Below are 27116 nucleotides of genomic sequence, written 5' to 3' on the forward strand. Positions count from 1 at the left end.
GAATCCATTCAACCAATGAAACATTAAGAGCAAAACTTCAATATGGCTTTTTCAGTCAAAGTTTGCCCTTTCCTAAAATAAGGCATCCATGCCTGTAATATATCACCAGACAACATGCTATTTGTTTTATAATGCTGTGGGCGTGTTAGCTCCACTGAAGGAAATTGCTTGTTAGTTTAAATATAGCTGCTTTTATTCCAAGTTTCCATGCAAAGAAATCTTTACTTCTGCTACATATTTGCTGCACTGGGTTCCTGTAAAAGGAACTCCCAAGTATAGCCCATTAGCATTGGTATTATTGTTTTTTACAAGCAGGCTAAAATTTATCACTCTACAGATAAAGTCTGGCTGTGACTGTGTGTGCTTTTGGGTCAGGGTGTGAGGTATGGTACAGAAAAATCATTTCCTTGAAGCAAGTTTGTAACAAAGCATTTTCACATCTATTTTTCAAAGTACCAGCCCAAAATGTATTCAGATCCTTCTTTACTCGCAATTGAGCCATGGCCAAATTGCAACAACGTTGAGATAAGTCTGTGGTAGGTCCATAACCACAAACTCATAGGCAAACTTCTTTTGTACTTTGGAAGAATAAATAAACAGACAGAGAGTGCTGCCATCAGGCTGCAGATTTATGAGCTGACTGTATTGTCTGGCTTTGTGTTTGTCATAGAGTGAGACCATGCAGGAGGCAGTGTGTCATGTCTCTGTGGCTTTTGAGCCACAAATAAATCACACAAACTGACCTACAGCAGTATGAGTATTAAAGGAGGTTACAGCCTTCAGACAGTACAATTGAGCAAAGCCTTTAATTCAGTTCATTTCAGCTTAAGTTTATGGTGCCAAACCAAAGCCACTTCATGGAAAAAAAAAAAAAAAATTATATACAGAAACATAGAAGCGTGATTCCAAACACACTCAAATGCATTTGCGTACATTCCAGTTCAATCCTAGTCATAAAGCACTGCAAGCAAGTTTGGTTAATTATGCAAATTACTAAAAAGATTCATATCACAGAACTTTAGGCTGAATGCATCGAGCCGCTTACTTTGCAGCAAACTCTCGTCCTGAACAAGCTTGCTGCAACAGTGGACAATCGCTCACTTTTAACTTTTAACTCTGCAATAATCCCTCATTCTTAGATGCATTTAGCAACAAGAAATCTCCAGCATGACCTGCGTCAGCATGAATATCTGCTACCACCAACTGAGGGTTTGAGATGACAGAATACACTTTTTTTTTATGGAACAATCCATTTTGCTAGTTTATATCAGGAAATAAATAAATGTACAAATTAACATTCAGTCTCATAGAACTATTGAGAACATGCACTTGGCAATGCTCCTCAAGCCAATACTGAAACTTGTACCCAAGAAATGTTTGCTCTTGAATTTCAAAATGCATGTGTTTCCACAGGTTGTGCCTTAGGTTTGACTTTTAGACTACAACTTATGCTTCTGAAGATAAACAAAAAAGATAAAAAGGAAATATGACATTTTTTTTGGAGTGGAGTTTTTCTCCCTATCATTATGACTTTATATACAAAAGCACAGTAAAAAGAATAGCACATAGCACATATGTAAAAGTCTGTTATAAGATAACTTCAGACTGAAAAATCAAATCAGAACACTCAATCAATTAAAGAGAATACATGTTTTACCAGATATAATTTATGTTAAGCTTAACATAAAAAAAAGAAAAAGTGTATTCTGTCATCTCAAACCCTCAGTTGGTGAAGTGAAAAAATATAAATAAAAAAAAAATCACAGAATTTAGAAATTGTGAGATTGCTCACAATTAGATAATCACCTTAAATCACCTCAATGTCATTTAAATGTTGTCACTAACACATCAAGCGTCTGGGGACATAAAAGAAAGAACCTTATGTCACAATGAGAGAAAATCCCCCCAAGCTAATATTAAAAGCCTGTAGCTCGGTGTGAAAATGTTTACAAGCTGTGATGCTTGCCAAATATTTCAGAATTTACTAGTGTTGACAAAGCGTGATGCTCGGATTTTAGTGTTTTATAAAAGAATTTCAACATATTTTTAATCTTGCATTCTCTCTCTGGATAGATTTAGGTTAGCGCTCTTTAAGGCATTGGAATAAAACTTAATATCTGCATACAGCCCGTTGGCGCCTTAATGATCCAACTCATTTGCTTGAGCGTCGACACGAGTTGAAGATGCGCTGCTGCATCAACAGACAAGTCCGGACAGGAGGGAAGAAGCAGACATGGTCCATTCAAACCAGGGAACCCTCTTCCTCTGCTTCCCCCACGCTCCTGTGAGGAAAGTAGATACTCCTCCTCCTCCGTCCTCCACCGAGAAGGGAGCTTTCTCTCCCCTAAAACCCTGATCGGGCTGCCAGTCCCTCCTCGGAGCGTGTCCCCCTCCACAATCGGAATCTGAGCCTGTTCATGTCATGACCCGGAGCAGTGCAGGATCGAAGAGGTCGACTCCTCCAACCAGCCTGGCTCTCCGATGCAGATGACTCTTCTCCCGGGTTCCCACTTTGGTTCTTATGAAATATGCGATGTTCGCTGGAGTGCTCGCTTCTCTTTCGGCTGCACTTTGTTTTCATGTTGGCAGCGGGCCACGATGAGCTATCTGCCAGACTCCTCTCCCTCTCCAGCGAGCAAGGTCAGTGCAGTGTGGTTGCATGGAAGCAACTTTTTTTTTTGTGCAAATCTCTGCAGAGTGCATGCATAAACAGTTTACTTTGCTATTCTATAGGTCATTTGTCCCAGTCTGGCTCAGACCCATCCATCGTCCATCCCGTGAGAATCAGCGCTGATGGTGAGTTTGTCTCTCACTCCGTGTCTCACCATTTCAAGACCGGGAGATCCAGGCGTGCACTGCGGTCCCTTTCTCCAGAGGGGCAGGTCTACTACAAGCTCAGCTACAATGGTCGAACCTTAATGTTCAATTTGACCAAAAACCATCACCTGCTGTCAACTGAATACGTCCTGGAGAAGAGGAATGGCAGTGCTAGCAGGGCTGAGCCTGCCCTGTCTGACGGGAACTCCTGCCACCTTCTTGGCACGGTGGAAGCCCATGATGTTAAAGGAACGGCTGCCATCAGCACCTGCAAAGGACTGGTAGGAAGTCCTTCTACTTTACTAACTATATAGTATAAAATAGTTTATTTTAAGCCCAGTCTCATTCATCAGAGAAAAAAAAAGTGGTCTAGTTAGTTTTATTCAAATAGAAAAGATTTAATACAGGCACAGCTGGCTGATATCTGATTACAGAAGTGTCCAGACTGCAGTCAGAACTTGTCAATTGAAGTTTTAAAGCAGTGTTGCCGTTTTAAATGATTGGTGTCGTTGGTTCAGGTTCCATTTTGTAACCATAAGAAGCTGCAGTTGCCTTTTTTCAGCAGTGTGCAGCCAAAGGTAGGTTATAATGAGTGCTGCACTGCTATATGTGCCGCACCGGCTGCACTTTTGGCATGTAATTAAAAGGACTTTAAATTGTAGAAATGGTGTGACGTCCCAAAGCAGGATATGTTGATTTGAGTGATTCTCAAATGGAAAAGGGTGCACTGCCCCTTGTAGGTTGGGGGTCAGTCTCTGCCCCTAGAAGATGAGAAGATCAAGCATCTTGATATGCCTAAGGTGACTTGTTCACAAGTGATGATGGCATGGACCAGGAGGGGCACTAATGGATTGGGATTTTGTCTGTAGCAACACAGGCACTACTCTGGACTGTGGTGGTGAAGAAAGAATCTTGTAAAAAAGTAAAACAATTTGTGGACCCATTAAAGTACCTGAAGCAGACCCAGAACGCAGCAAAGGGATGGTAATTTCTTTAGGATTCCCCAGAATCAGCCAGTATAAGGGGTGTGTTGGTTCTCCTCCTGGACTTGTTACCTCTGTGGCCTGATCTCGGCTCACTGGAAGAAAATGGATGGGTTGGAGGAACTTTAGATGAGAAATGCTGGAGGTTTTGGACGTGTCACTTTTTAAAACCCTGCATTCCTTGCTGCAGGTAGCCAGCTCACACCTACTCTAAGCAGATATGTGCCCCAGGCAACCAGCAGACTCCTCTACCTGACAGTGTTGAGTTTGTTGGTTTGCTCTTCAAAGCCTTCCTGACACTGTTTGCAGAAGGTCTGTTCTGCAGACTCACTGACTGCTGCTGCTTCACATCTTTTCCTTTTCACCGGCACCCTTTAGCTTTCTTACACTCTTATTGCCGCTGTCTGTACTTGCAGAATGTCTTCATGAACTCCATCTGAGCATGCAGTGTCTCTTTGTTCTGTGCTCGGGATAGGGCTTCTGTAACAGCTTCTGGCATATCTTATTGCATGGAAAATAAGGTGTGACAGACAGAAACCCAGGGAAACCTGCTTCTTTCACTTGAAGGTATTTACTTTGGCTGTAGTGTTTCTGACCAGATGAAGAAGCCAGCTGGACAGCAGGTTTCTAGGAATAACATTCCATAAAAGGTTGACAAGAATCACAAGATAAATTTATGTATCAAATATATTTTGTAAAGCCTTTACTCAACATAAATGCCTTATTTATCATGACAAGGTTTATACAAACAACCAAAGAGGGAATGAATGAAGAACATGAACAATTGGTTTGTGGGAAAAAGTGATGTTCTAACTTCTTATATTGAAGTGTGCCTCAGTGTGTGAGTGCATTGCTCAATTGTGTCACAACAGGAATTCCTCATCCAACTACTTTTCAGTTACGCTTGACTAAATTGTGTTATGTCTCCCGGACTTGTATTTCTTAATTTGTCACACATGACTCATAATGAGACTGAAATGATGACGGGAGCCTGGAAAATTTATATCTTTGACCCACTTTTCATCTTCCTTCAGGGAAAAGAATGCCTTACGTAACGTTAAATTCGGACTCTCTAGTCTTACAGTGTTTAAAGTACTCTTTGTACAAAACCAAATGTTCTCGTTGTCATCCTTAACCTGCTGCAGGATGATGTATTGCATTGTACAGAACTGTGGATAAAGGTTTATAGCAGCTGAAAGCACACAGAAACCATCAAACACCAAGACTCAGCCAGACAGATGTGAGAGAAAAGTCCTGCCAGCGGCAAGGAGGCCGTTCAACCTCATGAGGCAGAGAAAGAGGAACTGAATGCATTTGAAATGGGGATCTTTATTAATCTGCCACTAGGTGGACTTTTATGATGACAGGTAAAAGAATAATGACGCATGTCACAATAATTTAGCAGGATTTTTCTTTGTCCCACTTTTGTAAAATTCAAGTTGCTCTAATGGTCCACTTGTCGAGTTGTCAGCTTCTGCAGTGAAACGGTGAGCTCTTTAAGTTATTGTTTTTGTTTTATGGAGAATTACAATGACACTTCCTGTCTACAGTGTAGTGTGTTATCTTTAAACAAGAGGGAACAATAAAGAGCAGCGATGCACCAATCAGTGAGCCAGATTTACCTTGATCAGCTCTGACCGGTGAATTGTGGGTAAATTAGTTTTTCTGTTCATAAAATGTGTTTAATTATCAAGTTACTTATGTTGTGCATTACAATTTCTGTTCGTCAAATTACTAAGGTTTTGTTATATCTAGTTGCTGTTAACCTGGAGAGACTTCTGTCAGGAACATGAGAATAAGATGCTCTACTGAATTCTAGCAAACAGCTACAATGGTACCGACACATTTGCTCAACAAAGAAAAGAGAAGTTGACTGTAAAAAAACAATATCATTTCCTGTCCCTACCCTCCCAAAAAAGACATTTGCAGAATCCTCATTGATTTTATGTTTACCGTTAAGAATGGCTGCTCTGCAGCTGCTGACTAATCATAAAAAAAAAAAAAAAAGTTTTGTTTTTTTTTCTACTAATTTCAACATGTGGGTCTATGTCAGTATTGGTGGGGGGGGCGGGGGGGGGGGGGGCAAACGTCATGGGCAAACAACCCAAACTAATTTGCTGTTAATTCTCTGGACTGTGACCTCTTTCAGTCACACGTGAGCAAAACTGAACTTTGTACCAGTGAGCAGACTGAAGAAAATACAGTCTGTCCTCTGGAGTAGTACCTTCTCACATTCACTTCCTCGGGGTAATAACGAATGTTTGAAAATGTCTGCATTGTGTAAAGCTGGCAACATAGCTGGATCATGCTTCCTTAGTGGTGTGAAGCCACATCATAGCCCAAGCTACTGTATTAACACCTCTGCATCCTGTCATTTTAGCATCCCGCGTCTGGCTGGAGATTTAATTGCTCTGCAGTTCAAATGAACAGAGTTTTACTGCTGCTAACTCAGCTATATTTACTCCAGAACCCTGTGTCTTTGCGTCATGCAGACCCCCCCCTTTACTCTTGCTGAACACTTGAACCACAACGTTGAACTGAGAATAAACTAATCTGTTTTTAGCTGCTTTTCTTGGGAACTTGCGGGAGTATTTTTGCATGGCCACAGGCAATGCACAAGGCAAGTACATGCAAGCTCAGACCTATTATAACATTATTTCCCTCACCTAAATGAAAAATTCTCAGCATTTATGCAAATGAAAAATCCCAGCAAGGTTTTTGACCTCTAAAAATTAACCCTCACCTCTTAATTATACGTTGAACTTGGAGGAATGCAAATTTTGCTTGGTGCAGCCCTTAATCTTGCTTCAATAAGTGCAAGTTTGTGCTTCATCATGTTACAGTAATGAGCACCATCAGCGTCCACCTCTCCTTCTGTCCCATTTAATCTCTACTGAGGAAACGGTCTGCATTACGGCAGCCACTTTATTTCAGGTCCACTCGGCCACTTCTAGCCCACAGAAGCAGGAAACGGGGGTAAAGCAGTTCCACATGGCTGGTGTATTTAGAGCACAGATCCATGTTATGGTAACCTCCTATGGCTCTGGCACCTCGCACCCAAACAGCACGCTTCCTTTCAGGTCAGAGGAAAGGGATTAATGGACGGAGGTTGGAAAGGGGAAAGTGAAATCCTGTCCAAGTTGACAGAACATTCAGGATTCAGAGCTGCAGCGAAGCAGTTCTCCATGTATGGTGAAACAGAAAACGAAGGCTTTGCTAACATGGCTTCAGGTTGTCTGTGCATGCAGATGAGAAAGATCATAAAGGATCTGTGTACAGTATAGTAATTTAAAGATCACCATTAACACTATAAACACCCAGTGCAGGCAGAATGACTGTGCCTGGATGTTTTGTGCACATCATGCAGAGCAGCAGTCTGACTTCTCAATGTGTCTCTTTGTAGCATTCCTTACTGGTTGCTCTGCAGACCACCACCTGCCTTTGTCTGCTGGGACTCAGCTGAAGTCTTAAAACTCAGGGAACAAGGCCAGGAGATGATCACAGTCACTGTCAAACAAGGGTTCAGGTCTGAGATAAAGGTTTAAAAAGGTTTAAAGCAAGATTATAAGAATATTTTCTGGACTTTAACGACTCTTCCATATGTAATTAGGAAATGGAAAGAGTACAGGGAAAACTATTAATGAAATTAATGCACAAATGCATGACTGTCCACTTTAATCATAAGGGGTTAATCAGTGAAGTAGTCAAGAGGCTCATGAAAACTTTGGAGGAGCTGTAGAGATTCAAATGCCATCTTGAAGAACCTGTTGACTAGGAAACTATTAGTAATGCACACTAGAAATATGGCCTCTACAGGAGAGTGGTGAAAAAAGTCAATGTTGAAAGAAAGTTAAGAAAATCCAACATGTTGGGGACACATGCAAACATTGAAATTGGCTGAAAATGGGCCAGAAATCACAGTGTATCGCAGCTTAAACCACAACAAACATCTGTGGTGATATGTAAAAGTCAATGTTAAGGTGTTCTCCTTCTACACACTCTGAGCTTGATCATTTTTCAAAAGAAGAATGTGCAGAAAGTTTAGTTTCTCGATTTCTAGATGTGTAAAGCTGGTAAAGACACAACCCAAACGGTAACTGCAGCAAAATCAGGTTCTACTATTGATGGCGGTGGGGCTAAATGTAATTGCATGCCACACTTTTAAGATTACGTTTTCATAATAATTGAAAAGATGTTTTTCCTTCTATGTCCACTTCACAATTCTTCTCTTTGTCAGTGAGAAGTCATGTTATAGACTTCTATAACATGACAGAACTTGAACAAGTTCAAGTGGTATGAATAAGTATGCAATGCAGTTTATATTATTAACATGGTTTCCAATAATATTTTGTCCAGTGTTCAGCCCATACAGCTGAGATAAGGTTATCTGTTGTTGCTGCCACACAGAGTGTTTGGGCGAGATCTAGAAGAACTGCTCAGTCAGCTGAGCGTTTGCTGCACAGAGCCTGTGGGAAACTTTTCCTACCGAGTGTGTAGACATATCAGCCAGCATGCTTTGGAGATGAATCCACCACAACTGTGGGATGTTTGGCTGAAGGCCCACACTGAGCTGCTGCTGAAGAAACCATGCTTCGGCATTTTTTATAGAAAAATATCCAAAACCTCCAGCACAAACAGACGTTTTTCATCCGCTTTGTGCTTTCTAACTGTGGTTTGGAGTGAGAGAAACTGCAGAGCAGTTCAGCTGCATCCAGCAGAGCATCTGTTTCAGTATATGTGGAAACCTACATTTTTGGATTTAGTGTAGCAGATGGAGAAATCTTTTCGTTCCAAAGGGAGTGTCGACTTCTAGTTTCTGAACTCCGTGAACGCAGCAGTGGGATACAGAGTCATAGCTGTGCAGACTGCTGAAGGAGCATCCTCCCATTTCTGTTGCCTCTTCTTCCAAGAAACACATGTATAACTTGTCAAAATGACCCAGAAAGCTGATCAGTGCTGGAGCAGCCGGTTAGACGAGGAGCAAGAAAACAAGTCCAAGATGTTTATGACATTAGAAAAGGAATGATCATTTTTTGTTGATAAAGACTTTCTGCTCTCCATTGATTTTCTCATTAAGAAGTATTATTTCTTTCTTTTTCCAGTAGGATTAAGGAAAGTGGATGGTCTGGCATTGCAGGAGGGGACCTCTCATTTCCATCTGGTCATTTCCATCTGATCTGCTGGAGAAGTTTTCAAATTTCAGCCATTTCCTGACATAAACAAAAGTGCAGAACATAAAGAAAAGAAAACTTAAACCCAATAATCATAACTGGATATTTCAAAGCATGTTTTAATGAGCTGCTATGTTCTTGTCACCTTATGAGGATCAGAGCACACCTGCCTCATTTGCCATGCCATGTGCTCTTGTCTTTCCTTTTTTGATGTGTGGCTTAAAGACATGGGCCTCTATGTCGATTCAATTTCTTCATGTTATTGTTTGTTTGCAGGAGCAGTTTGCGTCTGTTTAAATAGCCTCTACCTGTAAGAACATGTACAGCATAGTTTCGAAGGACTTGTTGCATTGTTGCCTGAGGAGAAGAAGAAGGTTCATATTCTGATCTGCTGGCTAATGACAGATTTCAGCCAGATGGAAAAAATGTGGGCTGGTTGTTTCTGCAGGTTTTTAAGATGGGGATCATCTGCCCTCCCAGCTTTCAGTGAAACTTTGTAGTTAACGATGATTTGTTTGGCATCTCTACCAGAGATTTAATATTTTATTTGACAGGTTTTTCTCTGTTTGTTTTGTTAAACTCTTGAACATGCTCCAAAAAGAGCTATTTAAGCTTTGCTTGCTTTGCACGTTGGGATATGTGAGTCATTTCAATGAATGATCTGAGCCCAAGCTTGCCACGCTGTCATGTTTTTTTTTTCTTCCTCTTGCTGCAGAGAGGATTCTTTTCCCTGCCGGAGGGGCATTTCTTCATCGAACCTGCCCAGAAATTGCCCAGTGATCCTGCAGGGACTCCAGAACCACACGTTGTCTATCCAAGATCTACTGAGGAAAACCACAGAAGAAAACGTAGCCTGGAGTCCAAACACACTCCCAGCCCCTGCGGAGTTCAAGGTGTGTCCTTTCACACAGTGTCTGAATATACAGCTGTGCGTGTGTGTGAAATTGTAAATGAGTTTTCTTCCTTGTTTTTGTGCTGAGCTTGCACCTGAGTCAACCAAGGATAAGTGTGCTCTTAGCTATGCGTTTCATTATGCGTGCTTTAGATGCGCCAAGTGACTCTCACCAGGTGGAAAAAGAGAGGGAGGAGTGGGAGAGGGAGGAGGCTCAGGCTCAGTCCCGCTCGCGTCGCTCAGTCAGCCGGGAGCGATGGGTGGAGACCATGGTGGTGGCTGACTCCAAACTCATCGAATACCATGGCAGCGACAATGTTGAGTCCTACATTTTCACCATCATGAACATGGTAAAGAACTTTTTTTCCCCTTCAGTTTAAACTGATTATGTGTTTTGCATGTCTGCGCAGGCTGTTTTTCTCTTTTTTTATCATTACGGATCATTTTTATGCTGACAGGTTGCTGGAATATTTCATGATGCCAGTATTGGAAATGCCATCCACGTCATCTTGGTGCGCCTCATTCTGCTTCAAGGAGAAGAGGTACAAATAATCCAAAGTTTTCCAAATACTCAACTATGCTTATGTGACTTTTTGATAAGTGCAAGAGGCCTATATATATATATACATACAGACAACGTATTTATTTTGATTTATTGTGGATGGTGGATTTTCTTTGACATATTTAATAAATAATGATTTTATTAAACTCTGCCTGTGTGAACTGAGCTAAAAAGAGTTTAATATGTGGTGATTTGTTAGTCAAACTCTCGTGTTTGCTGCAGAAAGGATTGAAGATTGCTCACCATGCAGACACAACTCTGTCCAGTTTCTGTGCGTGGCAGAAAAACCTGAATCCACAAAGCGACACTCACCCAGCTCACCACGATCTGGCTGTTCTGATCACAAGGCAAGTGGCAAAAGTCTTTCCTTTAAGTCACATGGGTTCTGTACATGTTCCCTGTGTGAAGTGAGGTGGTATGTGTAATAATTTTTCACACTTGTTTCCCTCTGAAGGAAAGATATTTGTGCAGGAATGAACCAGCCATGTGAGACTCTGGGTCTCTCTCATCTATCTGGGATGTGTCAGCCCCACCGCAGCTGCAACATCAACGAGGATTCAGGACTGCCTGTCGCCTTCACTGTTGCTCATGAAATGGGCCACAGGTAGTGCAATGTTAATACCTGTAAAGTACCAAACAGAGAATCATCACTAGAAAAAAGTACCAATATGTTCTAACAGTATTATTTCACTAGACATGAAGTTATGGATAAACAAGCGTGCTGCTGTACACTGTTTTTTCCAAAGGATGATTCCCAGGTAGAAAGTCAGTTTATTGACAGATAATTGTTAGAATGTACAATATATAAATGGGAAAAAGAGAAAAGGACATCTCTTTAATCAAATTGCTGAAAAATATAACATTTTTGTAGTAGAACAATAATGATAAATTTGAGAAAACAAAGATTACATGTGGAGTTTCTCAAGACAATATTCCCAGGCCAATTTCTTTTTACATCCAAATGATTCTCATAGTGCTCAAAACAAAGCATTACAGTATAAATGTGTCTATAACTAAAAATTAGGGCAGCATTTATAAACAGCTCACTGGACTTGAAACAGTACTTTCCCATTAAAGTAAAAAGTTAATTTCTGTCATATCTTAAAACTCTCTTTGTTTTAAAATTGCATGAACATTTCTTTCTTTGCATTTGTTCCTCTGATCCTTTAAATATATCTCTTGTTTTGAATATAGTTCTCCACTCACTGTTCCTTAGTTTTCTTGTAAATCACTCCAAATGAAAGCTCTGTCCATTATTGGATTTGCCTTACTTTACATAAGCTTCCTGGTGCGCTCTGTAATCAGATCATTGCCAAGTAAGTACGGTAAACAAACAAAGCCTGTGTACAAAAGCCTTTGCAGTCTTTATTTAAGTTGTGTTAATTTGTGATTCATTGCAGCTTTGGGATCCATCATGACGGCCAAGGGAATGACTGTGAGGTGGGAGCAAAACACCCGTTCATCATGTCGAGACAACTGATGTATGACAGTTCGCCTCTGACTTGGTCGTCCTGCTCCAAGGAGTACATCACACGTTTCCTCGAGTAAGGCAGAATCAGAACTTAATTATTCTAAAACCACTCACTATAAAGTGCTGACAAGATTTTATTTATTTTCAGTCAAGCCATAAAAACACAGCTTTATGGCATGTGAGGCAAGAAAGAAGAACAAATCACGAGAGATTAAAACTCTAGAACTTTTTAGAAGAATTGTGCTAAAGATTAATTGGATAATTCTGATTCTTAAATTTTACAATACGTTTTTCCAGATTCAGCAAAGTCGGGTGAGAAAGTTCATGTTCAAAACTGGAAATGACCTTGTCAAATATCCTGGCATTTTCAAGCATTTAGTATTTTAATTATCAATCATATAAAAAAAAAACTGTTCCCTCTGTTTCTAGTTAGCTACATGCTAAGATGGATAGCTAGTGAGTCACACAATTTGACATGTCATCTTAATTCAATTTCTCCGTATAATAAGAAAATTATAGATAAATAAATGCTTTATTTATCTCACAAAACATCAGCACCAAAAAACCAGATAAAAATAAAAACACTGTGTACATGCATCCATTCTGAGATGTTTGTATAAGTGAAGTAGCTTAAAGACAACACAACCTACACACATTCGATGTTCAAAAAGTAGCATTGAAGTCATTCCTCCATTAACTGAGACGCCTCATTCTCAGCAGCAGCCAACGCATCTCTGAGAGTGAAAAGTAGAACTCAACACAAACATTATTTGGTGTTCATGTTTGTATATTTAGAGGTCATTTACTTCTTCTTCCAAGCAAAATAAGTGACCTCATATTCATTGTTATTTGCCTTAGCCGTGGCTGGGGTTTCTGTTTGGATGACCGTCCTTCCAAGAGGGACCTGACTACCCCTCTGGCCCGTCTTGGCGTCCGCTACACTACCCATCATCAGTGCCAGCTCCAGTACGGTCCAAATGCTACTTTCTGTCCAGAGGTGGATGTAAGTCGTGCTCAAATTAAACTATACATTAAATTCTTCAGAAAACAGACATTACTGATTTTAATTTTTGCCTTTTTATTTCAGAATGTTTGCCAGATTCTTTGGTGTTCAGTGAATGGGAGCTGTAGATCCAAATTGGACTCGCCTATAGATGGTACTCGCTGTGGACCAGACAAGGTAAGCGGCGTTATGAGCTCAGCCATGCCAGGGTTTCATTTACAGATGGAGGGGGTAGTTAACCTCGCAAAAACACCTCAAGTGATTTTTAAATGATCTCAGTATTATTTTTTTCTCACTTAGTGGTGCATTTCTGGAGAGTGTGTAATTGTGGGTAAACTGCCAGAGACTGTGAATGGAGGCTGGGGGCTTTGGGACAAATGGTCCTACTGCTCCAGGACTTGTGGAACTGGAGTTCAGTCTGCAGAGAGGGAATGTAACAATCCCAAGTAAGAACTTACTCTGGACATCCTCTTTAATCCTTAGCTATATGGTTGATTCAAAATATTCTGTTGTCCAACAGACCTGAATTTGGAGGAAAGTATTGCACTGGAGAAAGGAAGCGTTACCGGACCTGCAACACCAAACCTTGTCAGAATGAGAAGCCGTCCTTCAGAGAGATGCTGTGCAGTGAGTTTGACACAGTGCCGTATCACAACCAGCTCTACCAGTGGATCCCAGTCGTTAACCCATGTAAGTGATGAAACCCTCTAACAGACTGGGTATTTTTATTTTATTTCTTAACATTTTCTGTTTCATAACATAATTCAACAGTAGATGCAGTTCCTGGAATTAATCAATAGGGGGCAACATTAACCCTTGAAAGTTTTCTGTCATTCGGCATCTGCACTCAAATTCTGTTGGGTTTTTATGGCAGTTTGTCGATACGAAATGGTTGTCATAGTTGTTGTCAATTTACACATAACAAATTCAATTTTAGCGGTATCATCAGGTGAGTTTCTCGTGTCAGCTGTTTAATAAGAGATAGAAAATAAAGCTGGATTACCTCAATTTCAAGTAATTATGTTCTCAGCATCTCTTTGCAATTAAATCTCACTTGTTTACTGTTTTGAGGTTTGAAGACCAGAAAAAACAAAATGAGTAAACTTAATCTCTACATAAATTTACAGTTATGTCCAGCTTCGGTCCTTGAGGGTCAGTGTCCTGTCAGTTTTAGATGCGTTTCCTCCAACACTTCTGGAGAGGCCTGTTAACAAATCATCATTTAATTCAGATGTGTTGAACCAAAGAGGGAACTCAAACAGGCAGGATTTCGGTCCCTGAAGACTTTGGACATCACTGTATTAATCTATTGGACAATTAGATCATTTTATGTCATCCCTTGTGCCTTGGAGTGCAATTTTAAAGTTTATCTATATACATATAGCAATATGTATGGCATAAAATTATAGTGATTAAAAACGGTAGCAATAAATGGTTATAAGTAAAAGTAATGAGTAAAAAAGTCAATAAATAAATAAACCTGATTCTTTTTCTTTTATGCTCATCCTCAGTAAATCCCTGCGAACTTCACTGCCGACCAGTTAGTGACTACTTTTCGGAGAAGATGCTTGACGCGGTGACCGACGGGACGCCGTGCTTCATGAACAACAAGTCCAGAAACATCTGTGTTAACGGAGTGTGCAAGGTAGTGTGCCTGGGTAAGAGACCTGTAGGGACTGGGAGGGTTATAGTGGAGCGGGATGATGACACACCGCAGAGCAACTACATACTGACAGAGGGAGAAGATCCTCTGTGGAAACTTCCACTGTGCTGTGATTTGTGTGTTTGTGTGTAGGAGGTCGGCTGTGACTTTGGTATCGACTCAAACGCGGTGGAGGACCGCTGTGGGGTCTGTCTGGGCGACGGCACAAGCTGTGAGATGGTTTATAAGACATATGATGAACAAGAAGGTTTTGGTGAGTGAAACCACAATCGCAGTGCTTTGCAAAATTATTCATGCCCCTTGAACATTTTTGTATTAGGATTTAAAAAGAAAATCAAGACAAAGACATCAACTGTCTCCAGTCATCTCCTAAATCATTTTCAGTATGGATGCAGCTGTCAGAGAATATTAGTGGACAAATCATCATGAAGACCAAAGAACACAGCAGATAGATCATGTAGAAAGTTGTGGAGCAACACCTCAAGTTTATGGTGGTCAGAGGGCCAGGAGGTGCTGAATCCATGGGTGAATGACTGAGCCAAAAGGCTTTGGAGTCCTCTGACTTAATCAAACGCTACACAAATGTAGACTATTTACCTACATACCAGTCGCTTCGGTAAAACATTGGGGTAGCAGCATCATGCTGTGAGAATTCATGTCTTCAGCTATTACAATTTCTGCAAAAGACTTGAGAGTAGGTGAATGTTCACATTTCAGCAGGACTAGCAGCCTGAGCTACTAATCTGACTGAGCTTGTAGAGACAGACGGCCCAGCATAGTCAGACAATGCCTGTATGATTATAAAATTATTAACGCAAAGCAGACAGACTGCTAACGAGAAAAAGCTTTGAAGGACCTACTAAGATGAGTGTGAAAAAGCGCAGAATTTAAATGTATGTCTGCAGGCACAGAAGTCATTTCAGGGCAGTGCATCAACATTGTACAGTTGTTGTTTATTGCCATGGCAGCAACCTCGTCCACACGTTGCAGCTGTTTGTCCTGTTGTGCTGAGATTTAAGTGTGCATGCATGCAGGCCCGTGTTTGTCTGAAGATACACATCTTTGTCTGGTTTTACTGCACTTGGACAAGTATAACTCACCCGCTAAATCAACATACCGTGAAGACAGATTCATAGTGAAAGAGGCCCTAAAACAATAAAAACTCCCCTCCTTCCCGCCTTTCTCCCTGCAATCTCTCTTTCTTTCTGTGTGTGTGTTTGCTGCACGTTGCATCCCTTCCAGATAACCGGCCCAGATGTGTGAGACTTCAAAAGGCTCACACCGAGGGCAAGCATCCCCCCACCTCCTTTCACAAACACACACATGCACACACACACACACACACACCTTCCCACAAACATCATTAAACTGCACAGACCCGCTCATTGCTGCTTTCGTCCTCCCCCAAACCACCCACCTCCCATCCCCATGCAATAAAAAACAGAGACAGAGCAGTGCACCCCCACCTCCAGCCCACCCCCTCCGTGCCGAATAAGCACACATTCAGTCACACATGCAAGGCATCCATGCACACCGAGCCCACCCGGGTTAAACATCAGAGAGAAGGTGTCTGAAAGTCTGGGTGTGAGCGTGGCAGCTGCCATGGTGGGCCATCCCATTACCTCAGTGCGACTCTGATTCCCCTCCCGACTCTCCCAGGGTACGTGGACGTGGGGGTGATACCAGAGGGCGCCCGGGACATTCTGGTGAGGGAAGCCCAGGAGGCAGGTAACTTCCTGGCCCTCAGAAGTGTGGGGTCAGACGAGTACTTCCTCAACGGGAACTTCATCATCCAGTGGAACGGCGAGTACGAGGCAGGTGGGACGACGTTCTACTATGAGCGCAGTGGAGACATGGAGAACCTCACTGCACCTGGACCTACCAAGCAGCCAGTCTTGCTCCAGGTAGGTTGTCCCGTTCATAGGAGTGGATGAAAGCAGCTGTTTTTTTTTCAGATGTTCAGAAGGTTTAGTATAATCAGCGTTGTGCCACTTCACTCCTAAAAGAGTCCTGTTCGTAGAGGTTAAACTGAATTAATCTGTGTCCGTAGTTCACCTTCTAATCAAACTGAATTGAGTCCCACCACAAAATAGTCCTTGGTCATTCATTTTTCTTAAATAAAGAAACTCACAATCAGTGCTGTGGGAAAAAAACCCCAAACATTTAGCCCCTTTACAGATTTCTTCTGTTTATTTGTTTTTTTGTATCAGTCTAGATCATGCCAATTTTAATTTAAGATAAATATAACCATATTAAATGCAAAATGACAAGTAATTACTCCCTAATTATTATAATTGACTGTAACACACTCACTTACCAGGTTTGCAACACATGGCAGTAAGTTTTTAACAAGGATTTGGATTAAGTTTGTTCAATTGTTCTTTAAATTAAAGAGAGGCTGATTTTTGAGCATGAATGGCCTGTTCAGGGCCAAAATGAATCAATCAGATTTAATCCTGGGCTTTGACTAGGCCACTACACAATCCTTTTTTTTTGTCTTTGAGAGATGAACTTGCTGTTCTGCTCTAGGTGATTGTTCTGGTTAATGATCCAACTGGGTTGCAAAGTGATAGCAATACCCCTTTTCAGGTTTTTCTGATGAAAAGTCGTCAGGGTCCTGACGCAGCCCACACCATCATACCCCCACCACCATGTTTTTCTGTTAGTTTGATTAATTTTTTCTGAAATGACACATGCCACAGATGTAAAACAGTCGTATGCCCCGTCGGTTCACAGAATATTTTCACAAAGGTCTTGTTGGTCATCGTCTGTGTTGTTGTGTTTTATTGATTAGTTTTATCTTCTCTCAATCGATGCCAGTTTCGGTTGTTACTCATTGCATGAACAGTGACCTTACCCGAAACAAACATTGTGCTTTAGATGTTGTTCTTGATTCCCGTGTGACCACCTGAATGAGTCATTGGTGACATTTTGGTGTTCCATATTCGTTTTTCTCATTTGTGGATAAAAGCTCTCACTGTGATTTTCCTGGAGCCCCAAAGCCATAAAAATGGCATTTGTAACACTTTCCAGATTGATAAATTTCAGTGACTTCTTTTCTCATCTGCTCTTCAGTGAGGTTGTCGTATTATTCCCATTCATTTGAATATTTGAAACACATGAGTGTGACAAAAAAGTAAAAACAGAAATCTATAAGGGTCCAAATTAAAGCTCTAGTGAAAAACCAGATAGAGAAGAATGTGGATTATTTGATTACATTATGTTTTTTTGTTGTTTTTTTTTATAGTTGTTGTTTCAGGAGAAGAATCCAGGTATTAAGTTAGAATACACCATCAAGAAGACAAAATTTATAGAAAATGAGGTCACTGAACCCACTTACAGCTGGAGACACGGAGCCTGGACCGACTGCAGCACCACCTGTGGCCTAGGTTTGGCTTATTTCGAAACATCTTGCTTTTGTTTTGCCAATAAAATATACTAAATTAGAACTGTTTTTGTCCTTAGGAGAGCAACACCAGCCAGTGCTGTGTTTTGAAACAGATGTGGGCGTCATGGACGAGTCTCTGTGCGACCCAGACAGCCGTCCAGAGGACCGACACCGCAAATGTAAAAATATGGAATGCCCTGCACGGTGTGTACTCTCTGACATCCTCACACTGTATTGCAGATTTTCTGCAGCCAAAATCAGCCATTTTTATTGCATAGCTATGATTTCAACTTTTACCTGTGAATAGCAACCATAACGGTTTCACAGCTCAAAGGTCTATATTTATATAAACTTTTATATTTTCTGTAGTTTAGGACATACAATACTATTTTTTTTGGGTACTGTAATAAATATGTCCAAAAAAAAAAGATAGCTACTTTGTACAATTTCTCTCTTTTTTTTAAGCTAATTACAGCAATTACTTAGGAACACAAATTATTTTTTCATTTAAAATTTCAGATTCTTTAATGAGGCAACAAACTAAAAGTTAAAATCTTTTTATAAAGTATTGTAATGTTCTCAATACAAACACTTGTACCTGCTCATTTTCTAAAAAAGGTTTGAGCTCCATATGATTGATAAGAATATTTTTGCTTACTTTGTTATTCTGTCCTCTGGCTCTTAGGTGGTGGGTTGGTGGTTGGCAGCATTGTACAGAAACCTGTGGATCAACAGGATTGAGGAAGAGAACCGTTCTTTGTGTCCGCACTGTTTCAGGGGAGGAGAGAGTACTCCACCCTCTGGAATGCAAGCATCTGCTTAAACCCAAACCTGTGGTGCCGTGCAACAGAGATGTGCCATGTGGGCAGGAATGGGCTGTTGGCAACTGGGAGGAAGTAAGCCTTTTTTAAGGGTAGCTTGTTTCTTAACCTCAGTTTTACCAATGAAATACTTTTATTGCAAGTATCTCCACCAGCTTGATATTGTTTTTGTTGTGCTTTTAGTGCCCCGTCACATGTGGAGGGGGAGTTCGCTCACGCACAGTGTCGTGCACATTGGCGCCAAAGAAGATCTGTGACCTCTCGACCAAACCCAGGTCCAAATCACTGTGTGCTTTGCAGAGCTGCCCAAACTCAAGTCTTCACAGACGACCTGGGCTTCCCCCTGTGTATCGCCGCATTTACCCAAATAAAACTCCCCCTACTAAACATCCTGGCTCGACATCATTAGCACCTATAAGCTCCACAGCTGCGCCTACAACAACCACCAAAGAAACTACAACTGCCACCACAAAATCCACTATAAGCCCTCAAGTTGCATTTACTGAAATTATAGTCTCAGAGGATCATGACTTTGGTGTTCGGATGAGGAAAATGAAAAATGCAAAGAGGAAAGTTTATTCTAACAAATCAAGTTCCGCTAATAAAGAAAAGAAAACAAGTGTTGGAGAGGAGGAAAATGTAGACGCAGAGGAGGGAAGCGCTGAGGATGGGGTCCTGTACTCCCCAGGATATGATTACATCGTTGAGGACAAGACGAAACAAGAAGAGAAGATTATTGACCTGGACTTTTTCACCACAGAAACGTCTGTAACGACTCGTCTTCAGACAACCACACCAAAACCACAAGCACGTCCTCTTACCAAGCATATAACTAGAATGCCACCCACAACTGCTTTGCCATGCTCTCTTACCAGTACTGACACATGTTCAAGGACAACCCACCACTTACCCAACATCAACACCACCTCAAATGTTAAACCATACCGCCCATGGACACAACGTGCTCCTCTAACCACTCCCATGCATAAGTTTGGCCCGGGCCTTTCAAAAACTATCTTCAAAACGAAACAAGTTCCTGCAACATCTATAAGAAAACCATCCACCACTGCAGCGCCACCTCATGTGACATTTATGAACCTGAAGAGCTCCCCTGCAACAACCAAGAAAACCACTCAAACTGCTCGTGCTAAAAAACCACCCAGGTCCAAAGGAAGCCACTTCAAGAGCCAAAACCAGCAACCAAGAAGTCCGCAGAGCAGTTCCACGAGTGACCAAAGAAACCTGATGGCCAGAGAACCAGTTAACATGGATGTATTTTGGGTTGTAGGAAACTGGAGTGAGGTGTGTAAAGATATATTTTGAACTTTTTGTCTTAGTCTGCAAAACATCGTTCCAGTAAACATTTACATTAACAATGTTTCCATGATGCTCCCCTGAACATTTATCCACTGAAACTTAATTACCCTGCACCCTCAAGATTGATTCTTCTCACTCTGTTGTTGCAGATGAACTAAAGCAGATTTAAAATCCACACAGTTTAATTAACAGAAAGTATTAAACTGTAGAAAAATTTAAACTGGGATGAAAAATAGTGACGCATAAAATACTGCTAAGAAAATTAAACCAATCCACAATGCTTAGTATCTTTCCTTCCTTCATGTTGAATGTTCAGGGTAATATGAAAAGTACTATTTCCCCAGCAGAAATATTTTCAGGCATACATTTCTACTTTGTTAATGTTTTTATCCTGGTAGATTCACCTAAATGCCACCAAAAATCTACAACAGTTCTTGGAAATGTTGCTAAAGTGGAATTGGAAGAACTTTCCAGAGTAAAGATTCTACAAAATAATATATAAAAAAGATATTAAAGCAGATCAAATAAAATAGCTTTCAGTGCACTGGTTTGTGGACCAAACCAACATATAATGACACATTCATGTTTATTCCATTAAATAATAATAGACTAAAAAGAAGAATGTCCAAAGATCTAATATGATCCCTTAAAATGTATTATTGATGTTTTTATGTCCACAGAAACACTGACATTAAGTATAATGCTTTAATGTTGTGCTAAGCATAAACATATTATTTTTTTAAAGACGATCCTCATTTCTGTCCAGTGCTCAACGACATGTGGGATTGGAGCTCTATGGAGAACCGTGGTGTGCAGTTCAGAGGATGATGAGGACTGTGCCAACATGAAGAGACCTGAGCCTGCACGAACATGTCATCTGCAACCATGCGCTGCCTGGAAAACTGGCAGCTGGAGCAAGGTCAGCAACTTTAGATGTCAGGAAACTGATAGTCACACAGTTTACTTGTTAATTACAATTAATACTAGAATACATTAATCATTAATTATTCTCTGTCACTGAAGAAATACAAAAAAATAAAAAACTCTTGTCTCTGTTTTAACTCGCATAGTTTTGTTCGGCGCATGTTGTGTTGTAATTCTCTCCACAGTGTCCAGAAAGCTGTGGGTCTGTGAGAAGGAGGCACCGTGACGTTCAGTGTGTTGATTCTCAGAGTAAACGTCCACTCAGACCTTTCCACTGTCAGACTGTGTCCAGCAGACCCCTAAGCACCCTGGGTTGCCCCCAAAAGCCCTGTATGAACTGGACCGTGTCACCTTGGGGACAGGTAGGACAATCATACATTCAATTTACATGTTATTAAACATAGCAGGGCATATCTAGGCACATTATCTATGCTGCCTATGCTTCTAGACATTGCATTTTTATGACTATCTGAAATATATTTTTTATCCTTAATTAACTCTTAGGTAAGAGTTTCGTCAGTTTGAAACCCATAGGAAATCCTATTGGCTCCCCTTGAAAACACTTTCCCCATGGTGAAACATGGTGCAGCAACAAGCTGAGGAGATAATTTTCTTCAGCAGGGACAGAGAAGCTGGTCAAATAAACAGGACAACCAAAGAAAACCTGCTAAGAGACTCCAAAACACTTAAAATTGTGGCTGAGGTCCACAATTCAGCACTACAACAGACCCAAACATACAGCCAGAGCTACAACACAATGGTTTAGATCAAACCATTGTGTTGTATTACTGTCAACAATTTTGCAATGCTCTCTGTGTGAGCAAGGGGGCTGTTTGGAGAAATGATCTAAAAATAAAGCAGTAATGCTTGTTGTCCCCAGTGCTCTGGCAGCTGTGGTGAAGGCATCAGGGAGCGACTGGTGTACTGCCCCGAACCTCATCGCTGCAGCACCACGTCCAGGCCAAACGGCACTGAACTGTGCAGTCTAAAGCCTTGCACGCACTGGAAAACCGAAGGCTGGGGGGAGGTCAGTCTCACTCTGCTGACCCACAATTAATGTTTTAGATGTTTGATTTTTTTTTTTTTTCTAACTTAGTACTCTTATTTCTAGTGCTCTGTGAGCTGTGGAGAGGGTCAGCAGCAGCGCGCAGTCAACTGCGTGAGCGATCAGGATTCGGCCGTTTTGCCAAACCGCTTTTGTGAGACGATTTCTAAACCAGAAACACTCAGGAAATGCAACATGCATGAATGCAAGAAAAACTCAGGTTTGTATGTGTGAGCGTGTTCCTGTGCTCCTCTGGCGGTGAAAGAGGTTGATCGGAAAAGCAGATTGCGTTCCCACACGCATTGTGCATGCACACATTCGCACCTCAATTTCACATTGTGAAGGTAACAATTCTCCAAAGCCGACGTTTAGTGCTGATCAAATTTTAGTGGCATGCTTTGTTTTATACTTTTGGTCTAACCACAGCTAATCAGTGCCAAGGAAATTAAAAGACACGTCTATATTGACTGCTGTGCAAATGGTACTGTGCAAGTAGAATTGAAGCTACTGTAGGTATTGTGCTTTACAAAAATCAGCAAATAGGCAGGGCATCACGGTACACCTTCAGAGAAGACCAGGATACACAAGGTTCTGAATGAAAGATGGTCTGATCAACTTCTAGCTTACTAATCTTTGTTTATCATTAGAGATTCACTGAGAAATCAGCTGATAACCAGACCTGGCCGATTTTAGCTTCATCAGGCTGCGACCTGTCGGCCCGATTGTGTAGTTACATTCCTTTCCATACGTCAGGGCAAATGTGTTCATGTATTGGACTTCAGGTTTTGTTTTGGTTTCTGTCTGTTCAGTTTGCAGAAAAAACACCATGTCTTCCCGCTTCTGTGACAAGCTGAAGCTGTTGGGTCGCTGTGTGCTTCGGTCGGTCCAAAGACAGTGTTGCTTCACCTGCAGGGCGCTACCAAGACTGGACTCATAATGACTGCAACGCGACCTGCCGTCTGTTCATGAAATGCTGGTACAAAATCCACCGACTGAGAAACCACGGTGCTAACGGCAACTTCAGCAAGCCAAACTGACTGCCTCAGTGGTCACTGCATTTCTTTTGTTGTTGTTGTTTTTTCTACCATGTTCAGTTTTTCTTAATTTACTGTAGTAAAATTTTGGATCAAAACCAGGTAATGCAAAAAGCCAAAGTGCTTGGGGAAAGACCAGAGGAAAAAGAGATTATGCAAAGGCATGGGCTGGTATAACGATCCCACAAAATGAACTCCACAAGTTCATGTTTGCACAAAAATCAAAAGGTAGGACATGATTTAGGTTTGTTCATTTCTTCCTCAAAGAATAGAAAATAAGCCGATTTTGGCTGGTTCAGGCATCTGAACCTGCAGTCAGAGATGCTGCTCAGAGCTAGCCAACGGTAGCTTTAGAACAGCATTACTTAAAAGTAACATACGGCCACCTGCGCTGTTTCCAGGCCAGCAGCAGCTCTACTCTGAACCCATCTTGGCTGACTGAACCCAGACACCCTCGTTTTGGCTGTTTGTATCGGTGTTCTCGTTCTTTCGCTACCCAGAGCTTCTGACCACAGATCAGGGTAGGAATGACCATCTGCTGGTAAGTTGAGGCTCAGCTCTCTTTTCACCAGGACCGACCAGTAAAGGACTTGCATCAATGAAGACGCGGCACTAATCCTGTCGTGAAAAGCTTTTCACAACAGCATAAATTTCCCAGCTGTCAAATCCTTTCTTGTTTGTACAGAAAAGTGTTCCAGCTTTCTTTTGGTTAGCTGAGTAGTTGTGTGTAAAAACAACTGGGTTTCTTTATGCAGCCAGAAAAAAATGTTGGCAACTCTAGCACTTCCTCTGGCCAATAAAATGGTCCTAAGTGACAACATTTGAAGTATTATAAACAGTAACTTTTTATAATCTTGGAATGCCTCAATACAGACAGCCGGCCCATGCCTCGTTATGTGTTAACATGCATTTCTGGGTCAAAGGTGCTTTACAGCTTAATAAAGGTGCTTTTAAAATTAGGCTGCTGATGATTCACAGCTAATTCCTAATGTTTTTTTTTTTTTTTTTTTTTTATGAACTGGTAAAAACAGAATGTACATTAAGATTTTCTGTCATTCCAACATTGTTTGGATGGACAACGTCAACATTTTTTAACACTCTGATTTTTTTGTTGAATTATGTTTTGTTTTTCTCAGAGCCAGCACTGATTGTATGTTTATGTAAAGCTTTTTATGGGCCATTTTCTTTTTTGGTAACACTTTATATGAAGGGGTTGAATAAGACTGACATGACACTTTCATAAACATGTCATAACACCTGTCATGAACATGAATAAGTCTTCATGAATATTTATGACTGTTGTCATAAAGCGTCATTCGGTAAATTATGACACTTTTAATACAAAGTTGACATTCAAAATGTCTTTGTTATGACAACTTGACATTAACCAAGAAATCATTACTGTTTAAACTTTACCTTTAATAACATAGTTACCTAATTTTTAAAGTGCAATCAGTAATACTTTTATAACAAATTTATATCAGTAATGATTTCTTGGTTAATGTCAAGTTGTCATAACAAAGACATTTTGAATAATGTCAACTTTGTATTAAAAGTGTCATAATTTACCGAATGACGCTTTATGACAACAGTCATAAATATTCATGAAGGCTCATTCATGTTCATGACAGGTGTTATGACATGTTTATGACAGTGTCATGTCAGTCTTATTCAACCCCCTTCAAATAAAGTGTTACCTCTTTTTTTCATAAATTCATAAATTAGCTGCAGAATGCAACAATCTCCTCTGACTTGTTGCACCCTTTTAAAACTAAGACAGAGGTGTTGCAGGTCATCCCTCTCAGGTCCTTCGTAAGACGGCACTTGTGATTATGTGAAATTGTTTACCAAGTTGTACATCTTCACTTCCTTTCCTTGGCTGCTCTTTGTTTCTTTCACTTCAAATTGTGAGTGAAAGAGGCTTGGACAAACATGAGGCAAGATGAAAAAAAGCATCATTGTTCACAGGGTATGCCGTCTTCACTCGTACACTTCTTTCCCAAAGTTGTTCTCTTATCCTCCTTCACACATATAAACTTGAGTGACAGACCCACTCCGAATCCAAAAGGTTTAAAATGATGTCGGCTACAACAACTTTAATTCTGAAAAGGCTTTCCACAAGGTCTAGGAGTGTTCACAGAGCACATATTTTTGGTCAGGCACTTTCGTAACCCATTGTAACAAGTCACAGTGGTCTGCACCATGGTACTGACTTGATCTGTTGGGTTAAGATCAGTTCCATGTGCATGTTCCACACTAAGCTGAATCATCTCTGTCTTTACAGAGTTTGCTTTGTCACGTTGGAACAGAAAGGACCCATTCCTAGAAAGTCCAGAGCAATGCCCAAAAATGCCTTTGTATGTTGAAGCATTAAGAGTTCCTTTCTTTGGAGCTAAGAGCTCAAACCTCAATTCTGGAAAAAAAAAAAAAAAAAAAAAAAAAAAATCCACTGAGTCACACTTTGCAAAATACACTCAAGCAAATTCCATTTGTTGGATTGCTCAACAAAGAGGCACAGTTTGTCACTTCAAAGAATTATTTATTTATTCTTTTACTGCTTTACACCTCTGCATCTGGCACTGTACTTTGCATTTGGTGATGTAACACTTGGCTGCAGCTGCTCGCCCATGGAAACCCGTTCCATGAAGCTAATCTGAAGGCTTCATGGTCTCTGGAGGACTGCAGCTGCAGACTGCTCCAAGTTGGTAACCTCTGCAAACTCTGCAAATCATCATCCACTGACCCCACTCTGACTTTTTTTTTGTGTGTGACTTGCCACTTTGTAGCTGAGTTGCTGTCATTCCCAATTTGTGAACATACCATTAACAGTTGATGTAGTGAATTTATGGGAGGAAACACAGGTGCAATCCTGTTGAGATTCTGTGAATGAATTCACTGAACTTCTTAGAGCGATCCATTTCACAAATATCTGTAGACTACATGCCAAGGTGCTGGATTTTATTCACCTGGAACACTAAACTTAATGATTTGGGAATGGAGTGTATGTGTTTTGCATGTCTTCATTGATAACTGTGATGAAAAGGAGGTCTGACATAACACTTTTTGTAAATGAAATACATGAAATAAACTTTTTTTTAAAGAATTTTATTAGTTGTGTTCTCCTTTTACTGATTTCATTTTTTTTTCATCCAAATATGTTTTACACAATATGCTGCTTATATTTTGACCACAAATCTGCCTTATTATTTTCATGGTAGCCATTTGCTTTGTGATTTGTATTTGCGTTAATTTATTTGTTTTGCATCTTTAAAGTCACTGTTGCCTCAGAGTGCCGGCATCCTGCTGATGCATGTGTAACACCTGAATCAGCAGCTCTGTTTCAGGGATCGTGTTCGGCCGGCCCAGATTTTCCCGGGCTCGTCTGTGCCAGATAACTTGACACGAAAGAACCTTGCCCTGCTCCGTGCTCCGTGCTGCTGTCATTCAAGCCAGAGACCAAGAGTTAGTCAGCACTAATGGAAGGAGTAACACGACACTGGGTCAAAGGGGAACGTCTTGTCTTAAAAGCCTATGGTGTGTGTGCAGGATGTGTCTGCATGTTGTCATGATGAAGCAAACGCCACCCAGCTGCATGACCCATGCCTTTAATTGCGTTTCATTAGCCAAGTACTCTGAATGACAAATAAAAATTGCTCTTTTCACGCAAACAATTTCATTTGACTTGAAAAGCCATATTTGAGCGGTTTTATGAACAACTGTGAGCTTGTTCTCTACAAAGCCCCGAATGGTCATTAAATTACTCTTAAAAGCTGGGGCAGCACAACTTCAGCACTCTGAAGCCACGTTGTTTTTTTTTTTTATTATGCCACACAAATGTGTATTTTATTAGTTGTAGATTTTCCTAAAGCATCTCCTGTATACTTCCCCTTTAAAGCTTTGAACAATGAATAGTAATGCAGAGTACTTATCGATGCAATTAGCATTAAACTTAGGTTGCAGTAAAGGGTGACAAATGTTGCAATCTTGCCTTTTCTCTCTGGTATTGATTTCCAATTGTCTTTAAA

At 40.8% G+C, this 27116-nt stretch overlaps 1 protein-coding gene across 1 annotated transcript; it reads left to right on the top strand.

Annotated features, from left to right (window-relative positions):
• Positions 1-1791: 1791 nt before the first annotated feature.
• Positions 1792-24294, top strand: LOC106962846 (ADAM metallopeptidase with thrombospondin type 1 motif, 12). Its single transcript, XM_015057487.1, has 24 exons — positions 1792-2640; positions 2734-3098; positions 9687-9864; positions 10017-10213; positions 10322-10405; positions 10648-10772; positions 10880-11029; positions 11826-11969; positions 12755-12899; positions 12984-13076; positions 13200-13345; positions 13420-13589; positions 14411-14544; positions 14695-14815; positions 16222-16466; positions 17810-17951; positions 18028-18154; positions 18636-18846; positions 18955-20073; positions 20855-21007; positions 21198-21374; positions 21893-22039; positions 22124-22277; positions 22867-24294. Exons 1-24 carry the CDS (start codon positions 2529-2531, stop codon positions 22992-22994), a joined length of 4767 nt encoding a protein of 1588 aa, XP_014912973.1. The 5' UTR covers positions 1792-2528; the 3' UTR covers positions 22995-24294.
• The last annotated feature ends 2822 nt before the right edge of the window (positions 24295-27116 follow it).

The sequence above is a fragment of the Poecilia latipinna genome, unplaced genomic scaffold (genome assembly GCF_001443285.1).
Source record: "Poecilia latipinna isolate Pla-1442-1.1 unplaced genomic scaffold, P_latipinna-1.0 Scaffold1466, whole genome shotgun sequence".
NCBI classification, from domain to species: domain Eukaryota; kingdom Metazoa; phylum Chordata; class Actinopteri; order Cyprinodontiformes; family Poeciliidae; genus Poecilia; species Poecilia latipinna.

Excerpts from the sequence above, each read along its gene's own strand:
- LOC106962846 (XM_015057487.1), top strand. The coding sequence starts at position 2,529 with ATGCGATGTTCGCTGGAGTGCTCGCTTCTCTTTCGGCTGCACTTTGTT. Across the intron at positions 17,952-18,027 it reads CAGCACCACCTGTGGCCTAG|GAGAGCAACACCAGCCAGTG; the intron begins GTTTGGCTTATT and ends TTTTGTCCTTAG. Across the intron at positions 20,074-20,854 it reads TTGTAGGAAACTGGAGTGAG|TGCTCAACGACATGTGGGAT; the intron begins GTGTGTAAAGAT and ends ATTTCTGTCCAG.